The sequence below is a fragment of the Antechinus flavipes genome, chromosome 2, assembly GCF_016432865.1.
Source record: "Antechinus flavipes isolate AdamAnt ecotype Samford, QLD, Australia chromosome 2, AdamAnt_v2, whole genome shotgun sequence".
NCBI classification, from domain to species: Eukaryota; Metazoa; Chordata; class Mammalia; order Dasyuromorphia; family Dasyuridae; genus Antechinus; species Antechinus flavipes.
In genome coordinates, this window is record NC_067399.1 from 361,772,023 (window position 1) to 361,799,587 (window position 27,565).

General features: G+C 33.6%; 1 protein-coding gene across 1 annotated transcript; it reads left to right on the top strand.

Moving 5' to 3' along the window:
- The first annotated feature begins 234 nt into the window (after window positions 1-234).
- SAR1B (secretion associated Ras related GTPase 1B) lies at window positions 235-27,565 on the top strand. The gene is made up of 7 exons (XM_051978186.1): window positions 235-332; window positions 15,876-15,951; window positions 18,448-18,567; window positions 20,996-21,061; window positions 23,246-23,349; window positions 24,360-24,491; window positions 26,919-27,565. The coding sequence occupies exons 2-7, from the start codon at window positions 15,894-15,896 to the stop codon at window positions 27,033-27,035; spliced, it is 597 nt and encodes a 198-aa protein (XP_051834146.1). The 5' UTR covers window positions 235-332; window positions 15,876-15,893; the 3' UTR covers window positions 27,036-27,565.

The following is a 27,565-nucleotide window of genomic DNA, read 5'->3' on the forward strand; positions in this document are numbered from 1 at the left end:
TGAAATGATTTGCCCACATAGTTCTAGCTTTTCAACTACTGTGCCTTCCACTTGAGAGCAGGTTAGGTGAATCTTGCTGGATAGACAGTCATGGGAGGGGTTAGGAGAGAGAGGGCCGGGCACTCGTACTGCCTCGAGATTGGCGGGACGAACCGAGGAGGCGGAACGGATATTGCGGTGGCTCTGGGCTCCAGTCCGGCGGAAGGCAGCGGTTGCAACGCCGGCAAGCCGGAAGGCATTGACGGAGCGGAGGGAGTTGGGGGCGGCCATAACGCTGTGGTTGTTGGTGCCTCTCAGAGACCGAGGCCGGGTATCGTGTTCTCCGCCGTCAGGTGAGGTATCGGGCACTGCCCGTCTGGAGGGTCGTATGTTCGTCAGCTCTGGCTTCCAGGACTCCTGAGGGAGACTGGGGCCGAGGCCTGTCGGGCCAGAGCGGAATAGGACTACCTCGGACCCTGAGCCGCCCAGGGCTCGGGCCATATAGTCCCCGTGTCAGGCCGGCGTCTGTGCGTACGTTAAAGCTGAACGTACTTTTCCGAGCTGCGGACAGAGTATGGACTTGGTTATGCTATGTTGGCGACCCCAAATACCGTTATGAGACATGGTAGAATCCAGCGGGGTTGGGGAGGTGACAGCCCCTCTCTAGGGCGATAGGGAATTATCACGATTAAGGCAAGTCACTTCATTTCTCTGGGCTGCAGTTTTTTGGTATGTAAAAAAACCTGCACGAGTTTGTCTCGCAGCACTTTTGTGGGAGAGCGCTTTTTAAGCATTTCAGCGTTATAGCTGTGTTAATATTTTCTGATATAGGTATAGGGTTTATAGAATGCGTCTTATTTTATTTTATCATTAATAACACGTAAGTTATTTTCTCTTGATTACATTTATTGTACATTAATGTATTGATTACATTATAGTTGCAGAGCCCGAATTTCATATCACCGGATTTATAGAGCAAGAAAGAACCTTAAAGATTGTCTAATCTCTTTATTTAGGGGAAATTAAGGCGCAGAAAGATTAAATGATTTGTTTGAGTTCGCACAGGTTGTTACAGACCTTGATTCACGATTGCAAATTCACTGTTCTCTACTTAACCACTCCTTTTAGTCCAATCTTTTTTTTTTTTTTTTGGTTGTTTTTTAGGTTATTGTGAGGGTTGGGGAGTTGGGTGGGGCAGGTTAGGTATCAATTTTACATACTCAGTACAAAAGTTTTTGTGACCTCCTTGACATATTTAGTTGGAAGGAAACACACTTTTATATAATGTTACAAAAGGTTTTTAAGGCACCAGAGGTTTCTCAAACTGAGCAGTTGGGGAAATTGTTTTGGATTATGTTGGTACACTTTAACCATGACATTTTTTAAAGAAAGGAACCCAATCTGGAATTTTTGGTGTTTTACAAATTGTTAGAAAAATTATTTGAGTTAAGAAATAAGACTTGAAAATTTTTTGGATGGTTCCATAAGCAAGGATTTTATTTCCAACACTTTCCCCACCTGAGGAAAGGCATATTTATTAGGAGAACAAAAAGGTTACTTTACATCAATGAAAAATAATAACATCTCATTGAAAAATTTATAGGGGATAAAGTTGTTTGAAGTTGATTCAGTGTTTTTCTGTGTGTGTATATATATGTATATTTATATATAATATATATAATTCCAGGCTGTATCTGGTAGATCAGTTTTCCCTTAAAAATTAAAGTTCATTTTGTTCTGCATACCTAAATTTTTTAGATGAGATTCACTGATTTTTGTAGTATCTTTGAATTTTTTATTTGGGACTTGAATGATCCTCTGCCTCATTTTAACAAACCCATTTTGCAATTAATAATAATTTTTTTTAATTTTAAATTTTATTTTATTATAGCTTTTTATTTGCAAAATATATGCATGGGTAATCTTTCAACACTGACCCTTGCAAAAATTTCTGTCCAAATTTTTTTCCTCTTCCACTCCCTCCCCTAAATGGCAAGTAGTCCAATATATGTTAAATATCTTAAAATACATTTAAATCCAATATATGTATACATATTTATACAGTTATCTTGCTGCACAAGAAAAAATTGGATTTTGAAAGAAAAAAACCTGAGAAGGAAAACACAATGCAAGCAAACAAAAACAGAAAGAGTGAGAATGCTATGTGATAATAATTTAATATTAATGAAAAGGATCAATCTTTTCAGTTTGGAAAATATATTACTTTCTGGAACTTTATTGTTTAAAAAGATTACATTAGGTATGAAATATGACTTCAAAACTAAGTTTTTGGAAATTGTTATTTGATACAGCAATGTTGTTTTGAATCTTCAGAACTAGAATTTCATTCAAAGTTTCTCCTTTCTTCTGTTCACCTGAATACCTACCAAAATATTTTTAAATTTTTTTCTGTGTAGGAAAAAATCCCATTATTTTAATTATTTTTAGAAATGCTTTTTCTGATTTATATATTTTTAAATATATTTTTCTAATTTTCTAACTAAATTTTTCTAATTTTAGTTGAAAGGCTTTCTGATTTTTTTGGTAACTTTTTCTCCCCACTCAGCATAAATAAGTACTCAGTAACAATAAGAGTGATGATAACTGACATTTTATGTAAGACTTTAAAGTTTTCAAAGGGCTTTATATATGGTATTGCATTTAAGGTGGACACCAACATTGTGAGGTTAGTACTTCATGTATTTATAGATAAGGAAACTGAGATGGAAAGTTCAAATGACTTAGTCATACAGCTAGTATAAGAGTCACACATGAACTGTGATCTCTCCTGACTCCTGACTTAGGAGTCCAGTATTTCATTTGCTTTACCAGTATGGTGCTCTGTAAAAATAGACAGCTTATTTTTTATTAGTACTTATTTTTGTAAGTCACCATTTACATTTCTGGTTTGTTCCTTTTTTTTTTTTTTAACTAATTTATTTAATAAATATTTGTTGGAGCATTTTTTGTACAGCTAGGTATTTGTGGTTGGATACAAAGTTAAATTAAACTAAGACAGGCCTCTTGGATTTTACAAGCTAGTTGTATGAAAAGGAAATTAGTATTGATTACTTTTTTTTTTTGTTTGATTATAGTGTTAAACTCCCTTAGAAAAAGCTACTTTTATACCTAAGCCAAACTACCACAAGTCTAGGTTATCAGTAGATTTACTGAATAGATAGAATAATAAAACTTTATTATTTAGTAGCAGATAATTTAGAATAATTGTTATCTTTGTAGGAATGAAATAATAAGATTATAAAATCTTTTAAAGGCTAATCTCCCTTTTTAGCAGCTGAAGAAAGGAGAATTAGCCAAAAGTTAAGTTCCTCTTTCCCATCTTAGTGAATAAGGTTCCATTTTTCTTCAGCTGGAGGTCAAGTTGAGTGAGGAAATCTTTTGAGGTTGGCCATTGGAAGAGAGTGTGTGTGTGTGTGTGTGTGTGTGTGTGTGTGTGTGTGTGTGTGTGTTGGGGAGGGGGCGTTTAGAAGTGACCGCTAACTATTCACTGTAAGTTTCTCTTTTCTAGTAAGCTTTGTGGTTACAAAAGGGTCTGGTTATCTGTAGGTCAAGGACTTCTGGGGTAATTTCACTTTGACAGTTCCGTATTACTATTGAGTTAAGAAAACCTGGGAGCAGTACATTAGTCAATTGAATTATGTTCAAAACAATATATTCTGTAATATTTTTTATTTATTCCTTTTTTTTAAAGTAAAAATCAGCTTTGAGAGTCACTCCCTTAGAGCACCAACTCTGAGGTCAGGAGAACCTGAGTTCAAATGTGGCCTCAGACACTTAACACTTTCTAGCTGTGTGACCTTGAGCAAGTCACTTAACCCTAATTGCCTCAGCAAAAAAAAGAACCCCTTGTTTTTGACATCCAGTCAGTTTCCAGTTTCTTGCCACTACAAAAAGGGCCACCATAAACATTGTGAGGCAGGTGACTTTGCACAGCCTTCCCTCACTTAAATCCAATTTACCTGCATGTCATGGCATCACCTTCATGGTTCTGTATGAGAACAAAGGACAAACAAGAACATGATAAATCATACCCAGTCTTACATATTAACAGTTAATGGATCAAAGATATTTAAAATTTTTAACTCATCAATTTCCAAACTAATTTGAGCCATGAAATATTTTTAGCTTGAAAAATTGATTTCATTAATGTTCATCTAGAGAAATTTTGGAGCAAAAGAAGATAATAAAATTTTTTGTCCCAAAATTATATGTATGTTTTTCTATATAATTTCATATTTAATGTTTTAAAGGTTCACTCGTAGAAAAATTTTCACTCACCCATATTTTCTCATTTGGAGTAACATGATTCTTTTTTTCTTTCTTTTTAAAAACAATTTAGTAGTTATTTTATTTTTCCAAATACATCCAAAGTTAGTTTTCACATTTTTGTAAATCTGATATCCCAGATTTTTCTCCAGCTCTTATCCCCTCCTCTCCTTCCCAAAACAGAAAGCAATCATAACTTAAACATATGTATTGGAATCTTTACAAACTGTTAAGTCATTAGAGTTGATAGAGACAATAATTATCTAATTTAGCATGGTTCAGTATCCTTGATCTGATCTTACAAAGAGATGTTTGGGGCCAGAACCTGAAACAAAGTACTAAGTAGAACTAATTGATACAATGCTTGTGTTCACACCTTTACTTATTGGAGTTCACATGGTTGAGAGATTTCAGGGTTTAGTATGAGATATCCGAATTCAAAAGCTCTTAGGGCCAGAGAGCACTATGGGAGAAAACCCATAATCCCATTCTCTCAGAAGAGTCATATATATGCCCAGTCAAGAGAGTTCAGCTGAATTAGATTGGAGAAGAGCACCCTGGGAGATTGAGAGCCAGAAGCCCTCTCTCAGAGGCAAGATAGATTCAACTTGGAGCTGAATTGGAGGCTGAAGAAAGCAAAGGACAAAGCTGCAAGAGGTCTTGGAACCAAGCAGAGAGATAGGTCTCAACTAACCGGGCTATTTTGGAAGGAGAAGATAAACATTTGCATTTTTACCAGCTGGCTGCATTTTGGGTGATTATTACTCTTAACCGAAACTAAGACTGCCTCCAGAAAACCTCCCCAAGAAACCTGCTCTCTTCTTTTAAAATATAATATGATGTACAGTTTTATTGCCCTTTGGACATAGTGGAACACCATATTTCAAAGAAATTCCATTTGGGAAATGCTTATGCATTAGATATTTTTCTTTATTCAATAAGCATTGAGCACTTAACTATGCATTATTTTTGGGGACTACAAACATGAAAAAGAAACAATTTTTTATCTCTGAGAAATTTATAATTTAGGTAAAATAAGAAATAACTAAAGCAGTCTATTGTTAGAATCCTAGTGTTAACTCAACTTGAAACAAGGTGATAACTCAAGGGAGATGTTAGAATCCTAGTGGTAACTCAATGAAATTGATATATTGCTTATTGGTTCACCCCTTAGAGCGAATCCTTACAAGGTGATAAATCACTAATATTGATAGAAACAATGCTTGTGTTCATACCTTTAGAGAGTTCATATAATCAATAAGTATTTAAGTACTCATTGGAGTTCACAAGTATGGGAGATTCACAAAGTTAACTTTGTGAATTCACACCTCCCTTAATCCCTGCCTCCAGAAGGAGGAGTCAACCTTTGGGAGATCATATATATATATATATATATATATATATATATATATATATAAGCTCTTAGAGCTTCAAGTTAGTTACTTCAGGACATTGCCAGTGGTCAGAGAGGAGCACTTTGGGAGATACAGAAGCCCACAATCCCACTCTGGGAGGTGGAGTCAGATTCATTCCAACTTTCACCTTGGTGCTGGCTGGAGATATTTAGAAGAAGAGAAGCCAAAGCTGGCAGAGGCAAAAGATTAGTGGCAAGAGCTCTTGAAACCAAGGAGAGAGAAGGCCTCCAGAAAACTAGCCGAGCCCCAAGTGAAGGAGATAAGATTTTGGAAGAGACAATAAAAGACTGTACTTTAATTCCTGGCTTCATTTGGAGTGATTATTGATTTGAATTAATACTAGGGCTACCTCCCCAAGAACCCTGCTCCCAGAGAGAACTATTATATTTTAAAGAAGAACACCACAGTCTATGATGAATGCGATTCCTAACAATGATTAGGAAGATTGTTGCAAATAAGAAGTTGTGGGTAGGGGAGAGACAGAGAGATCGATTGATTATATCAGGTGATCAGAGAAGGCATCATGAAGTAAGCATTTCATTTGGGCCTGGAAGGATAGGTTAAGATTTCAGTAAACAGATGAAAGTACATGGCTTGCTCTAAGCAGAAATGCAAAGGTAGGGAAGAACAAGTTGTATCAAGTAACTTAGTTTGGCTATGGCAGTGTTAGGAATCTCCAGAGGAGTGATGAAAAGTGAAGCTGAAGGGATATATTGGGGCCAGATTATGAAGGAACTTGAATGCCAGACTAAAGGAGTTGAGATTTTGTAGCAGAGAGTTGGAGATGTTTGAGCCAGAGAGGTTGTGATTCTTTCTAGTAATCAGAATCCTGGTGTAGAAAGACTAATCAAGTGACTTCATAAAGAACACAAAGCAGGAAGAATGTGGTAGCAATCTAAGTATTAAATAAGGGTGGGACACTGAGCATATAAATAAAGGGATAGATTTAAAGATACTTCAAAGGAGTAATCTACAGGGTTTAGTTAAGTGATTTAAAGGTAGAGCAAAGAAGAAATAAATCAAATGTAAATAGTTTTGAGCCTTAGTGACTTCAGAATGATCTATAATTATTTTAACAAACATTTACAACAACCTAGGGCATGGATTCATAGATTGAAGTGTTGAAGAATTTTAGAAAGATTAGAAGGAATCTAATCCAGTTCCTTCATTTTACAGATTGGAAAAGTTGAGAATCCAGGATTAAACTATAAATTGAAAGATACTAAAGCCAATCTAAGTTTCTCTTACATAGCTTTCATTATTTACCTTTCATTTGATTTCATAAATGTATTCCTGTTATAAGTATATTTTTCTTATATGTTGAGAAGTAATGATTATGAGAGACCATTATAAGAGGCATGAAATAAGAATCAGAAGACTTATGTTTAAGTGCTGTCTTCTTCACTTGCTTGCTATCTAATAAGTAGTATATCACTTCTCTCCATCTGAAAAAAATGTGCATATACCTGTCACAACAACTCTGAAGGCTCGAATGAGATTATACAAAAGAAGTTTGTATGGTTACTTTACAAATGCAAAGTATTTTTATTGTCATCATCATTTGAAATAAGAATTGAGATGCATTTATGATTAATTCTGATGAATAGAATTATTCAATTTCAGAGGCAGAATGGACCAATCAACAAAAGTATTCCTTACCCCCCAATACTTAAAAAGCAGTCCTTTAAACCTTAGGAGACTTTTGAAGGGAAACTGATTCCAGTTTTGATAATTATAATCGTTAAGATTTTCCTAGATATGATTCTTTGCAACTTTTACCAAACTTAAGTTGAGAAATGAATGCCATTGTTTTTTCTTTATATTTTGAAAATTCAGAAGTTTGGGCTTCCAGTATAATAAAATAGTATATAACTGTGATGACTGCGTTTAGTACCCAGAGTATTTCAAAATCAGCTGGAATCAGCATAAGGGAAAATCCTTGATCTTTATTCTTTGCGGATGGTAAAATTTTCTTTGGGGAATGGAAGTGAGAGCAATCTCAACACAAATCGGGCCAGCAATGTCTCTGGCTCTCACACTACACAGGCCAAATCTTCTAGGCAATCTCCTATACAACCCATCAAACTTGCAAAGAGTGGGGCGGGGCCATTCTTTCTCCAAGCATATATTAATAGAGTTTGTCCAATTGCTAATTAGCCTCAAGTGCTAGGACCTCAGTGCATCTGCTCAGCTTCAGCCCATTACACATAACTTTTTGTGACATTTGTAAATGAAAGTAAAAAGATTTGTGTAAATATATTGTTATGATTACAATTAAACTATGTAATCCCTATTCTGTCCAGATGTCCTGCTAGCACATCAACCAATATGAAGAAAGCTGCACTTTTCTTCTTTCTCTGAAAACCTGCCTGTCAGGATTTATCTATATCTGTTATTGGCACTGTGCCATCATTTTTGTCACCTATCCAGTTTTGTATCCTTAGTGGAAATAATAACAGTGATAGTAGTTATACTACTAAACAGTGAATTACTTAAAACACCTCCCTTAATCCTTGCCTCCAGAAGGAGGAGTCAACCTTTGGGAGATCATATATATATATATAGAAACTCTTAGAGCTTCAAGTTAGTTACTTCAGGACATTGCCAGTGGTCAGAGAGGAGCACTTTGGGAGATACAGAAGCCCACAATCCCACTCTGGGAGGTGGAGTCAGATTCATTCCAACTTTCACCTTGGTGCTGGCTGGAGATATTTAGAAGAAGAGAAGCCAAAGCTGGCAGAGGCAAAAGATTAGTGGCAGGAGCTCTTGAAACCAAGGAGAGAGAAGGCCTCCAGAAAACTAGCCGAGCCCCAAGTGAAGGAGATAAGATTTTGGAAGAGACAATAAAAGACTGTACTTTAATTCCTGGCTTCATTTGGGGTGATTATTGATTTGAATTAATACTAGGGCTACCTCCCCAAGAAACCTGCTCCCAGAGAGAACTATTATATTTTAAAGAAGAACACCACAGTCTATGATGAATGCGATTCCTAACAATGATTAGGAAGATTGTTGCAAATAACAAGTTGTGGGTAGGGGAGAGACAGAGAGATTGATTGATTATATCAGGTGATCAGAGAAGGCATCATGAAGTAAGTATTTCATTGGGCCTGGAAGTATAGGTTAAGATTTCAGTAAACAGATGAAAGTACATGGCTTTGCTCTAAGCAGAAATGCAAAGGTAGGGAAGAACAAGTTGTATCAAGTAACTTAGTTTGGCTATGGCAGTGTTAGGAATCTCCAGAGGAGTGATGAAAAGTGAAGCTGAAGGGATATATTGGGGCCAGATTATGAAGGAACTTGAATGCCAGACTGAAGGAGTTGAGATTTTGTAGCAGAGAGTTGGAGATGTTTGAGCCAGAGAGGTTGTGATTCTTTCTAGTAATCAGAATCCTGGTGTAGAAAGACTAATCAAGTGACTTCATAAAGAACACAAAGCAGGAAGAATGTGGTAGCAATCTAAGTAAGTCACTTATTGTAAATAAAATTCATTGTAATTCTGTCTCTTTCTCTTATTATCCATATAGTTCTGTGTTAGAGAAGGCAACAGAATGTAATGGAAGTACTTTTTGTTATTTTGAGTCCAAATACATGATTGGAGCGTTTTGGAGGAATAGCCAAGATGCCAATGTCACTGGATCATAGAATGAATGGTGTAGTAGGAGAATAGAAGGGAACAAGCATTTGTTTTTTCTTTAATAGTAATTTTATTTCCCCTCCAAATACATATAAAGATAGTTTTCAACATTCACCTTTGCAAAACTTTGTGATCCAAATTTTTTTCTCCTTCCCTGAGACAACATGCAATCTAAGTTATTCGATTCTTCTAAAAATGTTTCATATTCATCATGTTGTGTGTAAAAAAAAAAAAAACCAAAAGGGGAAAAATACCATGAGAAAGGAAAAGAAAAGAAAAAACAAGCAAATAATAAAAAGATGAAAATAGTCTCCTTAGTTCTCTCTTTGAATGTGGATGACACTTTGCATCACAAGTTTATTGGAATTGCCTTGAATCACCTCATTGGGGAACAAGCATTTTGTAAAGTGCCAAGCATTGTTAAGTGCTTTACAAATATTATGTCGTTTGATCCTGGATTTTAAGAAGACTGGAAAGGTAAGAGGTGGCCATGTTGTAACAGGTTTTGATCCTGGAGTTTATTGATTTGAGGGGAGAATGGTGTTTAGGCTTTAGGGAGCTTAATTTGACAATGAAGTGGAGGATAGATGGAGAAACTTGGAATAGGGGGATCAGCTAATAGGATATTGTAGTAGTCCAGGGGTAAGGACCTGTGCGAGAATGGTGGTGGGGAGTTGAAGGTGGGGTATAAATAAGAGATGAGTAAGATCAACAGATCTTGGCAGTAATTTTGTATATAGGGAATGAGAAAGGAGGAATTGAGAATGATACCCTGGTTGCAAGATTGGACCATTGGAAAGAGGGTGGTTCCCTTAACAGCAATATGAAAGTTTGGAAAAGGAAAAGGTTTGGGAAGAAAGACATTGAGTTCATTTTTGGCACGTTTAATTTAAGATACATATACAACATCCAGTTTGAGATGTCTAATAAGTAGATGGAGATGAGACACTTAAGGCCATCAAAGAGGTTAGGGCTGCGTAAGTAGATTTGAGAATCATCTGTAGAGAGACAGTATTTGAGTTCTTGGGATCTAATGAGATCATCAAATGAAACAATCAAGAAGAAAAGAACTCCTAAAACAGAGGCCAGTTTGTAGATATGACTTAGATAAAAATATAGTAAAGGAGACTGCAAAGGAGCAGCTGGACAAAGAAGTGAGGAAGCAAGATAGAGTAGTGTTACTGAAACCTAGAGAAAAAGGATGAGCAGGGGATCAGCAGTATTAAAGGCTGCAAAGAAAAGACTTTTGGATTTAGCAATTAGATCATTAGTAGTTTTGAAAAGAACAGTTTCAGTTGAATAATGAGATCTGTAGTGGAATAGTGTAAGTTAGGGAGATGTAAAAGACTGAGGATTTTTGGAGGGCTTGTCATTTTCATTGTTTACCTATGTTAATGAGATCACAATCTGTTTTGAGTATTGAATTATATGTATTGTTTCTCAACTAGATATCTTTAATGCCAAATCTTTCTTTGACTCTCTAAAATGACAATGTAAATTTATATAATCACATCAGATACCATGTGCCTGAGAGTATTTTCAAAAGCAAAATATTAGAAGTTCATGTTGATCTTTTTCTGAGCTAATGTGAGATCATGTTCTTAAAGATTTCATTACTTAATTTCTTCCTACTTCCTTCTGAAAACAGATACCAGTCAATTATTGTTTACAATTTATAATTTGAACTGTGCTATTTCTAATTTTGTTAATCTATAAATGGAATCCTATCCAAAAATGAATACATTCTAAGTTTTTATACCATGACATTATCTCAATTCATTTCATTTAAACAAATATCTAAGTACAAGATTCTTAAAGCTTTTCTATTTCACAGAGTGGAAATTAACAAAGTACATTGTATGATTCTGAGTGGAAGCTTTTATTGATGGGTGTTTATTGTTGCTTAGAGATGAGATGAAGAATCAGTAAGTATGATTCAGGTTGGACTATGACCCTTTAGTTCTTATTTATTATTTTTCAATTAAGTTCATGTCATATAATAGAGACCTTTGTACCTCAGGAATAAGTTAAGAGTCTTATTGTTTTCTGGGCTTTACTCATTTTAGAAAATAAATTTAGAATTCAGTCAACACTTATGCCTTCTCTTTTTTTTTTTTTTTTTTTATAAATTTTATTTTATTTAATAATAACTTCGCATTGACAGAATCCATGCCAGGATAATTTCTACACGACATTATCCCTTGCAATCACTTATGTTTCATTTTTTCCCCTCCCTCCTCCCCCCCCACCAGGATGGCAAGCAGTCCTATATATGCTAAACATGTTGCAGTATATCCTAGATACAATACATATTTGCAGAACCGAACAGTTCTCTTGTTGCACAGGGAGAATTGGATTCAGAAGGTAAAAATAACTCGGGAAGAAAATCAAAAATGCAAATAGTTCACATTCATTTCCCAGTATTCCTTCTTTGGGTGTAGCTGTTTCTGTCCATCATTTCTCCAATGAAACTCAGTTAAGTCTCTTTGTCAGAGAAATCCACTTCCATCAGAATACATCCTCATACAATATCGTTGTCGAAGTGTATAATGATCTCCTGGTTCTGCTCATCTCACTTAGCATCAGTCCATGTAGGTCTCTCCAAGCCTCTCTGTATTCATTCTGCTGGTCATTCCTTACAGAGCAATAATATTCCATAACATTCATATACCACAATTTACCCAGCCATTCTCCAATTGATGGGCATCCATTCATTTTCCAGTTTCTGGCCACTACAAACAGGGCTGCTACAAACATTTTGGCACATACAGGTCCCCTTCCCTTTTTTAGTATCTCTTTGGGGTATAAGCCCAATAGAAACACTGCTGGATCAAAGGGTATGCACAGTTTGATAACTTTTTGGGCATAATTCCAGATCGCTCTCCAGAATGGCTGGATTCGTTCACAACTCCACCAACAATGCATCAATGTCCCCGTTTTCCCGCATCCCCTCCAACATTCATCATTGTTTTTTCCTGTCATCTTAGCCAATCTGACAGGTGTGTAGTGATATCTCAGAGTTGTCTTAATTTGCATTTCTCTGATCAATAGTGATTTGGAACACTCTTTCATGTGAGTGGTAATAGTTTCAATTTCTTCATCTGAAAATTGTCTGTTCATATCCTTTGACCATTTATCAATTGGAGAATGGCTTGATTTTTTATAAATTTGAGTCAGTTCTCTATATATTTTGGAAATGAGGCCTTTATCAGAACCTTTAATTGTAAAGATGTTTTCCCAGTTTGTTACTTCCCTACTAATCTTGTTTGCATTCGTTCTGTTTGTACAAAGGCTTTTTAATTTGATATAATCAAAATTTTCTATTTTGTGATTGGTAATGGTCTCTAGTTCATCTTTGGTCACAAATTTCTTTCTCCTCCACAAGTCTGAGAGATAAACTATCCTATGTTCCTCTAATTTATTTATAATCTCGTTCTTTATGCCTAGGTCATGGACCCATTTTGATCTTATCTTGGTATGTGGTGTTAAGTGTGGGTCCTTGCCTAATTTCTGCCATACTAATTTCCAGTTATCCCAGCAGTTTTTATCAAAAAATGAAATCTTATCCCAAAATTTAGAATCTTTGGGTTTGTCAAACACTAGATTGCTATAGTTGACTATTCTGTCTTGTGAACCTAACCTTTTCCACTGATCAACTAATCTATTTCTAAGCCAATACCAGATGGTTTTGGTGACTGCTGCTTTATAATATAATTTTAGATCAGGTACAGCTAGACCACCTTCATTTGATTTTTTTTTCATTAATTCCCTTGAGATTCTCGACTTTTTATTGTTCCATATGAATTTTGTTGTTATTTTTTCTAAATCATTAAAATATTTTCTTGGAAGTCTGATTGGTATAGCACTAAATAAATAGATTAGTTTAGGGAGTACTGTCATCTTTATTATATTCGCTCGGCCTATCCAAGAGCACTTAATATTTTTCCAATTATTTAAGTCTGACTTTATTTGTGTGAAAACTTTGTAATTTTGCTCATATAATTCCTGACTTTCCTTTGGTAAGTAGATTCCCAAATATTTTATGCTATCAACAGTTATTTTGAATGGAATTTCTCTTTGTATCTCTTGCTCTTGGATTTTGTTGGTGGTGTATAAGAATGCTGAGGATTTATGGGGATTTATTTTGAACACTTATGCCTTCTCAAAGGAATAAGTCAGAAAAGGGAAATCTTTCCATGCCATTCTAGAAACATGACAGGGCCAAAACTTAACATGAACAACATATTCCTGACATATAGTAGATACTTAATAGATATTTGTTGATTGTCCCTATATATTGTTACTAGTCAGTCTCCCTTCTCTGAAATTTCTCTCTCCCCATCTTAACTTCTTAGAATCTTAGTTTTCCTTCCCACCTCATACCATTTATCTTTTTTGTATCCTACCTATGTACATATCCTAAGTTCTTTAAGGCCAAGGGTTTGTCTTTGTATTGTCCTTATGGTTGTGCACTTCACCTATATAGTCTATAACAAAGTGCCAGGCATCATGTCTGTTCCATAGTAAGTGCTTAATAAATGCATGTTGATTGATTAAAAATAAAGGTTTTAAGAAAAAAGAAAATAGGAGCAGCTAGGTGGCACAGTGAAATCAGGAGGACCTGAATTCAAATCTGATTTCAGACACTTACCACTTCCTAGCTGTGTGACCCTTGGCAAGTCACTTAAACCTAATTGCCTCAGCAAAAAGAAAGAAAAGAAAAAAGTTATACTTTTTTACATCCAGAATATTTTTATTATGTATTTTTAAAACTAGAATGATAGACTTGTGAAATATATTATAAACACATTTATTTATGATTTCTCACATTCTTTTGTGTGTGAAAGAAACTATAAGTGTATATTTGATAACTAATATCAAAATAATGCAAAATAATAATTATATTGTTTGGTGGTTAATATTGGTTATTCTTTACTAGACTCTTAAATTAAACCTAATTTCCTAAGATCAGAGAATTTAACTAACTAGGGCTTTAGATATCATTTAGTCCAATGCTGGCATTTTACTGGTGAGCAAACTTGAGATAGAACAAGAATGTCAAATAACGTGCCAGGTCACACATTTAGTAAGTAATGCAGATATGCCAACAAAATCCTCTTACTCCAAACCTAGTGCTATTCCCACTGCACCATGTTGACCCTGTCAAAACCGAAAAGATTTTTTTTACTTCATAAGATATGAAAATAATCATTCACTTTTGTCAGTGTACATCCACATACACATGTATTTCAAAGATTTGTCATTTCAGGATTTCGTGCCTTCATCCATGTTGACTACATAATTTAGTAGATGATCTTTGGAAGTTAGTGTGGCTGAAAAAAAATCCATTCCCCTATTGCCAAAGTGGTTGTAGACTCACAAATAACCCATACATTTTCTCTCTCTCTCTTTTTTTATTATAGCTTTTTATTTACAAGATGTATGCATAGGTAATTTTTCAGCATTGACAATTGCAAAACCTTTTGTTCCAGCTTTTCTCCTCCTTCACCCCACTCGTTTCCCCAGATGGCAGGTTGACCAATATATGTTAAATATGTTAAAATGTAAGTTAAATACAGTATAAGCATACATGTCCATACAGTTATTTTGCTGTACAAAAAGAATTGGACTTTGACATAGTATACAATTAGCCTGTGAAGGAAATCAAAAATGCAGGCAAACAAAAATAGAGGGATTGGGAATTCTATGTAATGGTTTGTAGTCATCTCCCAGAGTTCTTTTGCTGAGTGTAGCTGGTTCAATTCATTACTGCTCTATTGGAACTGATTTGGTTCATTTCATTGTTGAAGAGGCCATGTCCATCAGAATTGATCATCATATATAGTATTGTTGTTGAAGTATATAATGATCTGTCCTGCTCATTTCACTCAGCATCAGTTCGTGTAAGTCTCTCTAGGCCTCACAAAGCAATTTGTATATATTATTTCATTCAATCCTTTTTTTTTTTTTAATAACTTTTTATTGATAGAACCCATGCCAGTAACCCATACATTCTCAAAACTTTTTCCAGTTTGGAAGAATTTTCCAGAACTTGAATTCTACTGATAAAGAGTTTGAAACTCCCACTTCTATGAAACAATGCGGAACGGGAAAAGTGTGTGTGTGTGTGTGTGTGTGTGTGTGTGTGTGTGTGTATGTGTGTATACATATCCATAGTTCTAATCATATCTATGAATCACATATTTAGTGTAGTCTTATATATGTGATTATCATTCAGTATTTATAGATGCATAATTATTGGAAAATGTTTATAGCTAATTTTATTTTAATTTAGGTTTGCTGTTACTCTTATTTATTTACTCAAATCATATCATACTATAGACTTTGAGGTAGACTGACCCACCTTTGCCCTTAAATGCTCTATAATAAAAGGTATATTTGCAGCAGTGATTTGTAAGTAATTCATTGAGTCACTGTACACTGGTGTACAGGATTATCCTCAAACTAATTTACATGAAATAGTACAATGGTGATCTTGGTGTTTAAAAATACGATATTGATAATACATGCTTTAAAACTCAGCATTTATTTTTCAGACCTTATAACATCTGGATATGTCCTTCATATTCGACTGGATTTATAGTGGTTTCAGCAGTGTACTGCAGTTTTTAGGTAATACTGACTTTTTTTTTTCCCCTTGGTTGCTACTGTTCATTTTTTCTGATCTCTGTTGATAAAAGTTGCAAATACATAAGTGCATGTGGGTCTTTTACAGTGGGTCTTAATTATGAAAATATGAATTGTTGAATAAGGGTTGCTTATTTGTGCTGGTCAGTGACACTTCCTTTTAACTGGCTTCATTTTATGTCTTAAACTGTTCTATTTTTTGCTTAAATTTTGACTTTTCTGTCAAATTTAAATTATTTTGATTCATTAAAAAAAAATCCAAAACAAAATTTAGTGGAGAATTTTCCTATTATTCTTAATTTCAATATTGTAACAATCTGAATCTGAGAATATTCCTATCTCCTTCAGAGGTTCAAATTATATCTTAAACTTGATTTTTATGATTTGTCTTGTAATAAACTAGCAAAATGGAGTGGGATTTAATAAATTGTATTAACATAATTTAAATTTTTTTAACAACAGTTCTCAGAATAATTTTAATCTTCATTGTAAATATTTTCCTTCTTTTACAAACACTGTCTTGGTTAAATGACAAAAATTGAGTTGCTAGGGCTGAGACTGAATTAAAGTGGTAAAATGTAGGAGGAAAAACTTTCAGTTATTATATTTTTATTACTTTGGTGAATGTCTATATTCTGCCACATATAGAAACCTTTTGTCTTTTTTTAGCCTTTTGTCTTATTTTAAACTAAATGTGTGTTACATATGATATAGTGTTACACTATAGATCTGATATCATCCTACGAAGGTAACAACAACAACAAAAATAATTTTTTTTTTATCTTACTGAAAATTTTTTTGTAGAACATAGAATCCCTGAATGTTAAAATTGGAGGGGACCTCAAAGATCAACCCTTTCATTTGACAGAAGATGAAACTGAGACTAGGGACATAAAATATTTTGTTTTAGGTTATGTAGCTAGTACCATACCTGAGAGTTAGAATATAGGTTTTCTGATGTTGAATTGGATGATATCACAAAAAATTGGAAAGTCCTACAGGAGCTCAAACAAAATGAAATGTATGTGTATGTAGTAATAGTAAAATTGTGGGATGATCAGCTGTGAATGACTTTGTTATTCTTAGCAGTACAATGATCCAAGATCAAAGGATTTGTGATGAAAAATGCTATCCGTACCCAGAGAAAGAACTGATTGTGTCTGAATATAGACTGAAGCATACTTTTTTTTTCTGGGAGGGGGGAGGGGACAGGATCTGTTTTCTTTGACTTTTATGGAAATGTCAAGCACAACTTTACATGTGCCTTCTCAATGGGAGTATTTGGGGAGGAAGTGGGAAAATCTGGAACTCAAAAGTTTAAAAACATGTTAAAAATTGTTTTGCATGTAATGGGGAAAATAATATTAAACTACAAAAATGATAGTATATAGATTTTTTGCTTCTGATCATAGGTTCTGTAATTTTAGATCTGGAAGTAAAATGTTACTTAAAGTAGTTGGGCCATCTCTTATATATAAGAATCATCGTCATTAAATGATTATATTTTAAAAATTCTAGGAACTCCTTGAGAATTTCATCATCTATATATATATATATATATATATATATATATATATATATATATATATATATATATTTTTTTTTTACCATTTAATAGTGGTGATAGGAGTGTTAATGGCATTAATGTGAGTGATATTTATATAGTATTTTACTAGAAGACCAAATATTAAAAGAAATATAAAACACAAGATTTAGAGTTGAAAAGGATATCATTTTACAGAGAAGAAATTATTTCAGAAAGGTTAAACAAATCTCTCCCAAGTTCATACAGGTAGTGTGTATTAGATTTGGAATTTAAGTTCAGTTTTTCCCATTCCAAATCCAGTATTCTTATTATAGTTTCTTCTTTCTGTTCAAATCATAGGATCATGGATGTAGAACTGTTGAGGGACCTTAGAAATCATTTAGTTTAATCTATTTAGTTTATAGATAAGAAAACTTAAGTTCAGAGAAATAAAAGTGTGTTTCTTTACATACATAATAAGCATAATAGCTTGAGAATTCAAAGACAGTTCCTCTAACATCAAATTCAGCTGTTTTTTCATTATAACCTCATATGGGCTTCATACTTGTATGACTAGGCAAGATATGTGTAATAATTTTCTTACTGAGCTATTAAGAAGTGAAGTGAGTTTTCAGTAATCGTGTGGCAATTAAATGGCAGTGGTAGAACTCAAATCTAATGCAGAATCTGAAGTGGAAAGAATTCCAGAGTTTCTAGTGCCAGCCACACCTGATCAGAAATAAATACCCTTTGCCCTGTTATTTGCCAACTTGGATGCATTTGCTCTACTGATGCCAAATTCAGGAACAACATGATATTTATTAAACAGAAAAAGAAGTTATTTATTCTAGCTAGTTAAAAACTGTTGATAGCTATAAATGAAAAAAAAGAACAAACTTGTTGTGGATACATCTATGGACTTTTAACAGGTTTTTTCAATTGTGGTTTCTCTTCAGGACTGTACAAGAAATCTGGCAAATTAGTATTTCTTGGATTGGACAATGCTGGAAAAACAACACTACTGCATATGTTAAAAGATGACAGGCTTGGACAACACGTACCTACATTACATCCCAGTAAGTGAAGGTCCTTTACTAACTGGTATTTTAGAAATGATGTGGTTCAGTTCTGATCACACTGTTATAACTTACCCTATTATAAATATGTTAAGTTTACTTATAGGGAGTTTGGTATGATTTTGGTGGAACAGAAGTCCATTCTGTCCGTTAATACCACTTTGCAACTAAGATAATTAATTAAGGGTTTTTCTTTCCTGTATTCTTATGGCTTCTAGTTATTATCTTAGTAGTTATTATCTAGGTATGTAAGTGGACTATTAAGGAGGTGAATTATTGAACTAAACCCATAGAACACAAGAGCTGGGTGGTTGGAGTAATATCCTTACCTGTTAAATCATCATGAATTATTAACCAGTGCTAGTTTTTTCACTGTCACAATGATATTATTTGGTTCAGAAGTGTTTTTAGACAAATAGGTGTTAAATATAATTTTGAGGCAGTATCACATAGTGGATTGAGGGCTGGACTTTGAGTGGGAGAGCTGGGCTTATATTCTGCCTTATATACTCACTTATATATTTATATATGTAACCCCAAGTAAGTCACAACCTCCCTTATTCTCTGTTTTCTTATCAATAAAATGGAGACAATATACATGTTGTCTTACCTAATAGGACTACTCATGAACACATGAAATAATGAATTTAAAATACTTTTTTCCAAATCTTAATTTTCCTTAAATGTAACTGCCAATTATTTTTGTAATGATTTCCTTTTTCTTTCTTTTTTTTTTGGCTGAGGCAGTTGAGGTTGTGTGACTTGCCCAGGGTCATACAGCTAGAAAATGTTAAGTGTCTGAGGTTACATTTGAACTCGGGTCCTCCTGATGTCAGGGCTGGTGCTCTATCCACTGTGCCACCTAGCTGTTCTTTTTGTAATGGAATTTTGAAACATTTTAAAAATAGGTAAATTTACAATGCTGTCTGTTTTGAATGGCTAAATTATTATATTTATATAGTATTTTATACCTTACAAAATAATTTTATATCTTCTAACTCATTCTGATAATAAACTTGTGCCCAAATTAGTAGAGTATTATTTTTTTTCCATTTTATTGATGAAAAACCTAATAACCAGCTAGGTGAGATGACTTCCTGAGGTTATATATAGTTGGTAAGTAGCGGAGCTGTTTGTGACTCATGTCCAGATATGCAGGTAGAAAGACCAAACTCTAGCCCTTTCCTCTAATTTGAAAATCTATCAGTGTACCAACTCGTATTCATAAGACTTTAGAATATAAAGTAATATTAATGATGACATCACTCAAAATAGTATCTAACAAACCTGTGACTAGTAACTTTAGGGAAGGACCATAGATAAGAATGGTACATAGATCAAAGATAAAAATTGTGCTACTCAGTCATTGTGTAATCCCAAGTATATTGCTTAAATCCTTTCAATATGAAACTGGATAAAAGTTCAGCAATACTAATTATCACATCAGTGTAATTATTTGATGTAGTAAATGTTCATACAACCAAGAGTATTATAGAAGATATTTGAGGAAAAACCTAAAATATTGAAGTTAGTTGAATTCTGCTTAATTCCATAATGCTGTCTGTTTATTCCATCTTTTTTGCCAGCTAAGCAAGATTTTCCAAAATTGTCTTTCAGTAGAAGCAAAGAAGAGTTTTTTCATATATGCTGCCCTGCCACTTTACAGCCCAATTTTCACTGTAGTATTGGAAGGAGTTGAGGACATAACAGGAAAATAGCTGATATACTTCAAAGAGTTGAGTCCTTTCTCTCTACAAATTCATTGGGAAATATTAAATCTCTTCAACTTCTACAAGTGTGATAGGGGTTCATGAGAAATTGCAGTAGGTAGGAACACTATATACTATACTGGGATAGGGACAAATATAGTGGAGACTTAATCTTATCTTTTTGCTGGAAAGCAAAGAAAGTTATTAAGTTAAAGTCCACTATAAGCATACACAGCCATTATTTTTTTCCTCAGAATATTTCTTAATGTAGAGATTACAGAGCACATTTGCTACTGGAACAATATTGGTAAGGAATTTTTGAATAAGATCAGTAAAATACTGTTATTTGGAAGATAATTGTGTTGTTAATGATGAACTTTGATGTGAAGCACTATTTGTCTTCCCTATATAAGATAGTCATTATTAGAGAAATGGATGGAAATTAGAAAATTAAAGTGATTTGTAGCAGGAGGAAGAAAATTAGGGAGAAATATACTAACTACACAAATGAACAACTTTCTGTCTATTCTCCATTCCAAATGGAGTCCTGCTTTTGACAAGGTGAAAGGATAAAAACATGGTTAACTAAAAACAAAGTGAATTTTTATTATTTTATTTAGCGCTTAAATATTTAAGATGAATTTCTTTAACCATTAACTAGTGGGTAAGATCATAGATATATGGTATAGTATGATGTTTATAAAATACTTGTTTTTTAGCATCAGAAGAATTGACCATTGCTGGCATGACTTTTACCACTTTTGATCTGGGTGGGCATGCTCAAGGTAAGCCATTATTATCTTCTTATCACTTTGTCTTATTTTTAATGAACAAAAAGAGACCACTCATTTACAATGCAACATGGTTTCTTGTTTCATTCAAGCAAATGAAATAGTCTGGTCTTATAATTCAAAATATATTATCTCTCCCGCCCCTACTAGATCATGTTTTAAAAGCAAAAGTTACCTTCCCAAACATTTCCTTTCTTCAGTTTTTGAGTTTTTGCTGAATTGTTTCTTGATTAGAAATAGCACAAATTGGCTGTATCACAGTTTTGAGTGCTGTGTGTATACTTGTGTATATAGTGTATATTTGTGTATATACTCTTTGTGTAGTTTTTTAATGTAAGTGGTAATAACTGGTAAAATACATCCATTTTAAGTATGTTTTATGAAAGTTGATTTTGTAAAATAAATTATATGAAATCAATTTTTATAGTATTTTGATTAGAAGAGATGTCAGACGTTTCTCTGAGACTTTATTTTTTGCTGAAGCAATTGGAGTTAAGTGACTTTCCTAGAGTCACACAGCTAAGAAGTGTTAAGTGTTTGAGGTCAGATTTGAACTCGGGTCCTCCTGACTTCAGTGCTGGTACTCTATCCACTGTACCATCTACCTGCCCCTTCTCTGAGGCTTTAATAAAATATTTAAGAGATGGCATAAAATGTCAGAAATGACTTTTATTTTGATTGGGAAGGATAACAGGGAGTTTCTCAGGCCTTAATAAAATGTTTAAAAAGTGACATAAGACTAACATAAGAAAAAAATGTAATTTTTGTTTGTTTTGCTAATTTGAAAGCTGAAAATTATTTGAAAAAACTATTCTTGTTTCTCTTTTATTTAAAAAAGGCAGCGAAAACATGACTTTTATGGAAATGTGTTGTATAACTTCATTTTCTTAATGGGTGGGATAAGGGAAAGAATCTGGAACTCAAAGCTTTAAAAACAAATGTAAGAAAATTCTTTTTTTATTTTATTTTTTAAATTACAACTTTTTATTGAAAAAACCCATGCCTGGGTAATTTTTTACAACATTATCCCTTGCACTCACTTCTGTTCCGACTTTTCCCCTCCCTCCCTCTACCCCCTCCCCTATTCTTGATTGTTTCTCTGTGATACACTACTGAGTTCTTGACTTTCTCCTTTTTCTTCATACTTCTTAAGGCCTGTTAACCTCCTCTCTCAGGTGACATTATTATCTACTTGACAAAGAAAATCAAGACCATCTTTTCTGAGCTTCCTCATTTCCCTTGTTCTGTATTTCAAAACTATCTCATTTACTTTTTCTTTATTCTAATATCTAAGAAAGAGGTATCTTTTTTCCTTGACAAGGCCAATCACACTTGTACCCTTGATTTTGTTCTCTCTTCAAAGAGGTAGCTCTTTGTCTCACTCATCCCTTTTACCTCCTCTTCCTTTCTGCTGGTTCCTTCCCTACTACTACTTCTAAACATTTCTAGCTGTTCTCCAGTCTTAAAAAAAATCTAAGCCTTTGTTTGAAAATATCAACCAAAAAGATTTATTGTCATATATCTTTTCCCTTTAGTTGCCAAACTTCTAAAATAATCCCTTATTCTTCTTGTCTCTGCTTTATTTACATTCTCCATTTCAAATGACCTCACCCCCTCCCTTTTTAGTTATGTCTACATATTGTATTTTCTGGTACAATATAAACTTCTTTACATCCAAAGGCTGCTTTGTTTTCATCTCTATTTGGCATCTAGTGCCATTTTAAAGTGCTTAATAAAACTTTATTAAGTTGAATGAAGACTATTTTTTCTTGGTCTCTTCCCATTACTAGCATAAAATTTTTCAGAGATAAGCTGATGAGTGAATATTTTAAATTCTTTAAAGTTTTCTTTTCATGAGTTCAAATTGTTTTCACATGTAGATGGTAAACTATATTTAAATAAATAAATAATAAATAAATAAATAGCTATATTTAAAGAAGCTATTAGCAAAAAATTAGCCCCACTTTATAAGTGGAGAAAATGAGAACGAAACTGAGAAAAATTAAAATAACCAATTTTCATAGTGTTTTATTGCTTAGAACACAAAATCATGTTTATAATTTTTTATAAATAGTAACTAGGTAACGTTTACCCTTAGAGGTATTTTTGTTTGAACTTTTCTACAAACATAATTATAAATTTAGACATCCATGTCTAATTCCTAATTGTTTTCATTAGCTCGAAGAGTGTGGAAAAACTATCTGCCTGCCATAAATGGCATTGTTTTTCTGGTGGACTGTGCAGACCATGACCGACTGTTAGAATCAAAAGAAGAACTTGATGTAAGTTCCTTGTCCAAACATAAAAAATGAGGCAAAGCAAATCATGATTGATGGTTCAGGTGTTAGAGTACATAGTTTTCTGCTACTTTGGGATGAGACCACTTAACAGTTTTTGTGACTGAGGGGCTATTTTTCTGCTAAAGGAGAGATCATTCTTGGTAGTTGACCATGATATTTTTCTATAAATGAACTGTTATATATCATCCTCAAGATTTGAATTTTGGCCATTTCTCCACATGCCTTGTCATTCTTAGAATGAAATCATTTTGTCATTTCTTGAGAAGATGAATAGATTGTGAAGAGGTATTTTGAAAAGGTTATCATTTTCATTACTTTAAATTCCTAAGAGAAAAAAATCAAGGGCAGATGGCCATGGGATTTCAGGGCCTACTTCTTTAATTAGTATAGCAGACTCAGGTAGTTTTAGGAATAGTCTGACTTCATAATGGAACAGGGACGGAAAGAGATGGTTAGGATAGTTTAGGTGCGAGATATTCTATGTGTTTATGCGATTATGATAAGTGTTAATTATTTCTGTCTTGCACATTTTTGCAGAATTATTTTGAGAATCAAATTAACTAAAGACCTTTTCAAACTATTAGTGCAGTATATATGTGTTCATATCAGTTACTTCTATGTAATCTAAGAAAATCACTTCCACTCTCTGTACTTCATTTCCTCCCCTGTAAAATGAAGGGATTAAACTAGTGGGAGTCTTAAATTTCTTTCCATTTCCAACATAATAACTATATATAAGTAGTCTTGGGGAGGTAGAGTAATTTGAAAGGAAACCAGATGAATGAGACAGAAGGAGGGAGTTCAATGAAAAGGCATTGACAACAGGAAATCTTTTCACAGAATCTTTCAGTTAACTAAGATATAGTATGGATCGACAAAATAAAAATGGCTATATTGCCATTTTTGTGTAGGAGCTTGGCCACTTCAGAATGCAAGTAAATTAAACTCTTTATGATACGCTATCACAACATGAATTTCTCTTTTCTTTGCAGTCTCTTATGACAGATGAAACAATAGCTAATGTGCCTATCCTAATTCTTGGAAATAAGATTGACAGACCTGAAGCCATTAGTGAAGAACGGTTACGAGAAATGTTTGGTCTATATGGTCAAACAACAGGAAAGGTAATTTTTTTTTTCATATCAACTTAGATTATTCTGATGCTCTGCTGTATTGTCTTACTATTGTCCAGCTATACAAACACACTCATATGGTTGCTTAACAGTCCCTGTTTTCAAGAACCTTATGTTTTACTGAGTCCAGACTTTTATTCTTATCTTTAGATAATTTTTCTACATTTTACTTTTTGTAAGTAAAATTTGGAATAAATGAAACTTAAACCAAAAAAAAAAAAAAAAAAAAAAAAAAAACCATGAAATCGGGACAGTTGAGCTATGTTCATATAACCTTAATTTTTTTTTTTAAGTATATTTTGAGATGTTTTCAGTATTATCTGTGTATATTACTGGGCTCACTACCATTAAGAAAAATTCAACATTTGGAGAGTACCCCTTTTCCCCTTTTCCCACTGACTTATTAATAAAGTTTCTTTATGTATAAAGCTCCTCCTCAGGGTAAAGCTATATATTTATTTATTTTATTTTTTTTCATACAAATACAGTTTAAAAATATTCAAGAATGTTATATGCTGGGTATTATAGATAAAGATAACATAATATAGCTCCTTAAAAAACTGACTAGTTTAATAAGGGAGATAAAGGCATGTAAGTAATCCTTATATATATTATAGTATTTAAATACATATCAGAGGACAAAAGCACCTGAGAGAGTCAAAAAGGATGAGAGCTTTCCTAAGCCAGGGAGAAGGATGATATTACAGGGAAAAAAGTAGAAAATTGCAAAAACTATCATGGAGTGCCATCAAACTATAATATACTCAAAAATACTGTTATAGCTCTCCATTCTAATGGAAAAGACAGCACATAAAAGGAGGCTCAAAAAGAAGGGGGGCGGTATGTGGGAATGAAAGTACCCAGGAGAGAACATTGTAGAGAAAGGCCATGGAACCTGAGAACAATCTGAAGAGGAATGAAGATATAGGTGGCCCTGGTAGCCTTAAATTGGATATTCTGGAAAGAACCAGTACATTGGAGAGAGAACATTTCCAGTGTGAGAAATCCAGGGATTGAAAGAGTTTTCAGCATGAAGAGGTTTCTTTGGCATTGCAGAAAAAGTCTGAAGACTTTTAGGTATATAAGTAATGTTCCTTTTCCTCTTTCCTTCCTTTCTCCCTTCCTTTCCTCCCTCTCTTCCTCCCTCAGTCCTTTCATTCCTCCTTTCTTCTACCTCTGTCCATATAGGGTATCATACCATTATCTATAGGTATTCTTAAAAGCCTTTTGTTTCCTCTTTTGCACCTCTGAATCCTTCCAAGATATCTTATGACTTACTGACTAGATTTCTTTTTTAATGACCAAGCCTTATATCAAAACCAATCTGATTCTCATTGGCTACCAGTAGGTCCTAGACCAGGCCCCATTTGGTCATTGTTTGGGTTCTGATTGATTCAGATTGAATTCAGATAGCAGTCATTTCTGCTTTTGCCAGAAACCCTGAAAGTCTTCTCATGGATTCATCCATTTATATATTTATGTATTTAGCTTTTTTTTTTTTTTTTTTTTTTTGACTTAAGTGAAATAGGAGATTCTTTGCCGTGATAGTTATCTAGCCTTAATAACTGAATGGGTGCTGCCTCGGTCATACTGAGACCTGTTGAAGGACCTTAGCTTAAAAAGGTCAAGGTTTCCCATTTCATCCAGGGCCATCTCTGGTCATCTTGATCTATATCTTGCCACTAGACCCAGATGGCTCTGGAAGGGAAGGTGAAGCAGGTGACCTTGCACAGCCCTCCCTCACTTAAATCCAATTCACTTGCATGTTATGGCATCATCTTGCTGATGTCGTGGTCCTCTTTGAGAACAAAGGAAAAACAACAATGTAATGTGATTATTAGAAATCACCATTTCTGGTGATTTTATTTGCTATGCTTTTTATTTTATTCTGTTTTGTTTTAAATTAAATTAAAATATTTTTTAAACAAAAAATGCTTTTTCTCCCTTTTACCATCATTTCTTTTTGAAAAAGAAAGACAGAAAAAAAAAATAAAAAAAAAATAAAAAAAAGAAAAAGAAAGACAGAATCCTTATAACAAAATGCAGAGACAAACTGAACAAATTCCTGCATTGGCCACATCCCCAAAAAATGTTTCTCTCTTTACTTTGAGTGCCTCATCTCTCTGGAAGTGCATTTTGGTATAATTTTTTTTTAAATCATAACTTTAATTCTTTATATTTATATATAATTATATTTAATTCTTTATATGGCACTTTGTTCTATCACTATGCTATAGAGCACTTTAATCAAATATTTATTTATTTGAAAGGAATATTATCCACATTTAGAAATGAATGTAAGAAATGATTGATTTTTTAAATTACATTTTTTAATGCGTTAAGAATATTCATTTTGATGTATAGTGCCATTATTTTGTCAAGATTTATTTCAACCTAACGTTTATTTTTTTCTTCTAGGGAAGTGTTTCAATGAAAGAGTTAAATGCCAGGCCTTTAGAAGTCTTCATGTGCAGTGTGCTAAAGAGACAAGGCTATGGTGAAGGTTTTCGTTGGGTGGCACAATACATCGATTAATACCAAGTCCACATCTGTTTGTGTCTGATACTAAGTCTGCTCAGTTATTTGATTACTCAGCATACATAACTTGAATTCAATAGACTTTTGTTGGTTATAAAGGATAAGTTTTTTAGATCATTAATATTATTTCAACTATTGTGAATGTGAGGATTGAAAACTGATTTCAGGCAAGTTTGGATATCACATTGTTAACTTTCTAATTCTATAAAATAATTTATGTTCTTTTACAATTTATAATTTGACATTTGCACCCAGCACCATTTTTGGACATAATGACTTTCCCGTCCAGTATGTTTGAATGCACTTTTTAACAGCTAAAAACTACAGATATGTGAATGGTATTTAATGCTCATCATGTTAAATTTTTTATGTACTTTTTTTGGAACTGATTTTATAAATTTAGACTATATAACCACCTGTCTGTAAGGTACAATTAATAATTAGTTTATTAATTGCATGATGCCTTACAGTTTTTAATAATATTCTTATGCAACGTCATGCAATAAAACAAAATCTAATTTTTGGCA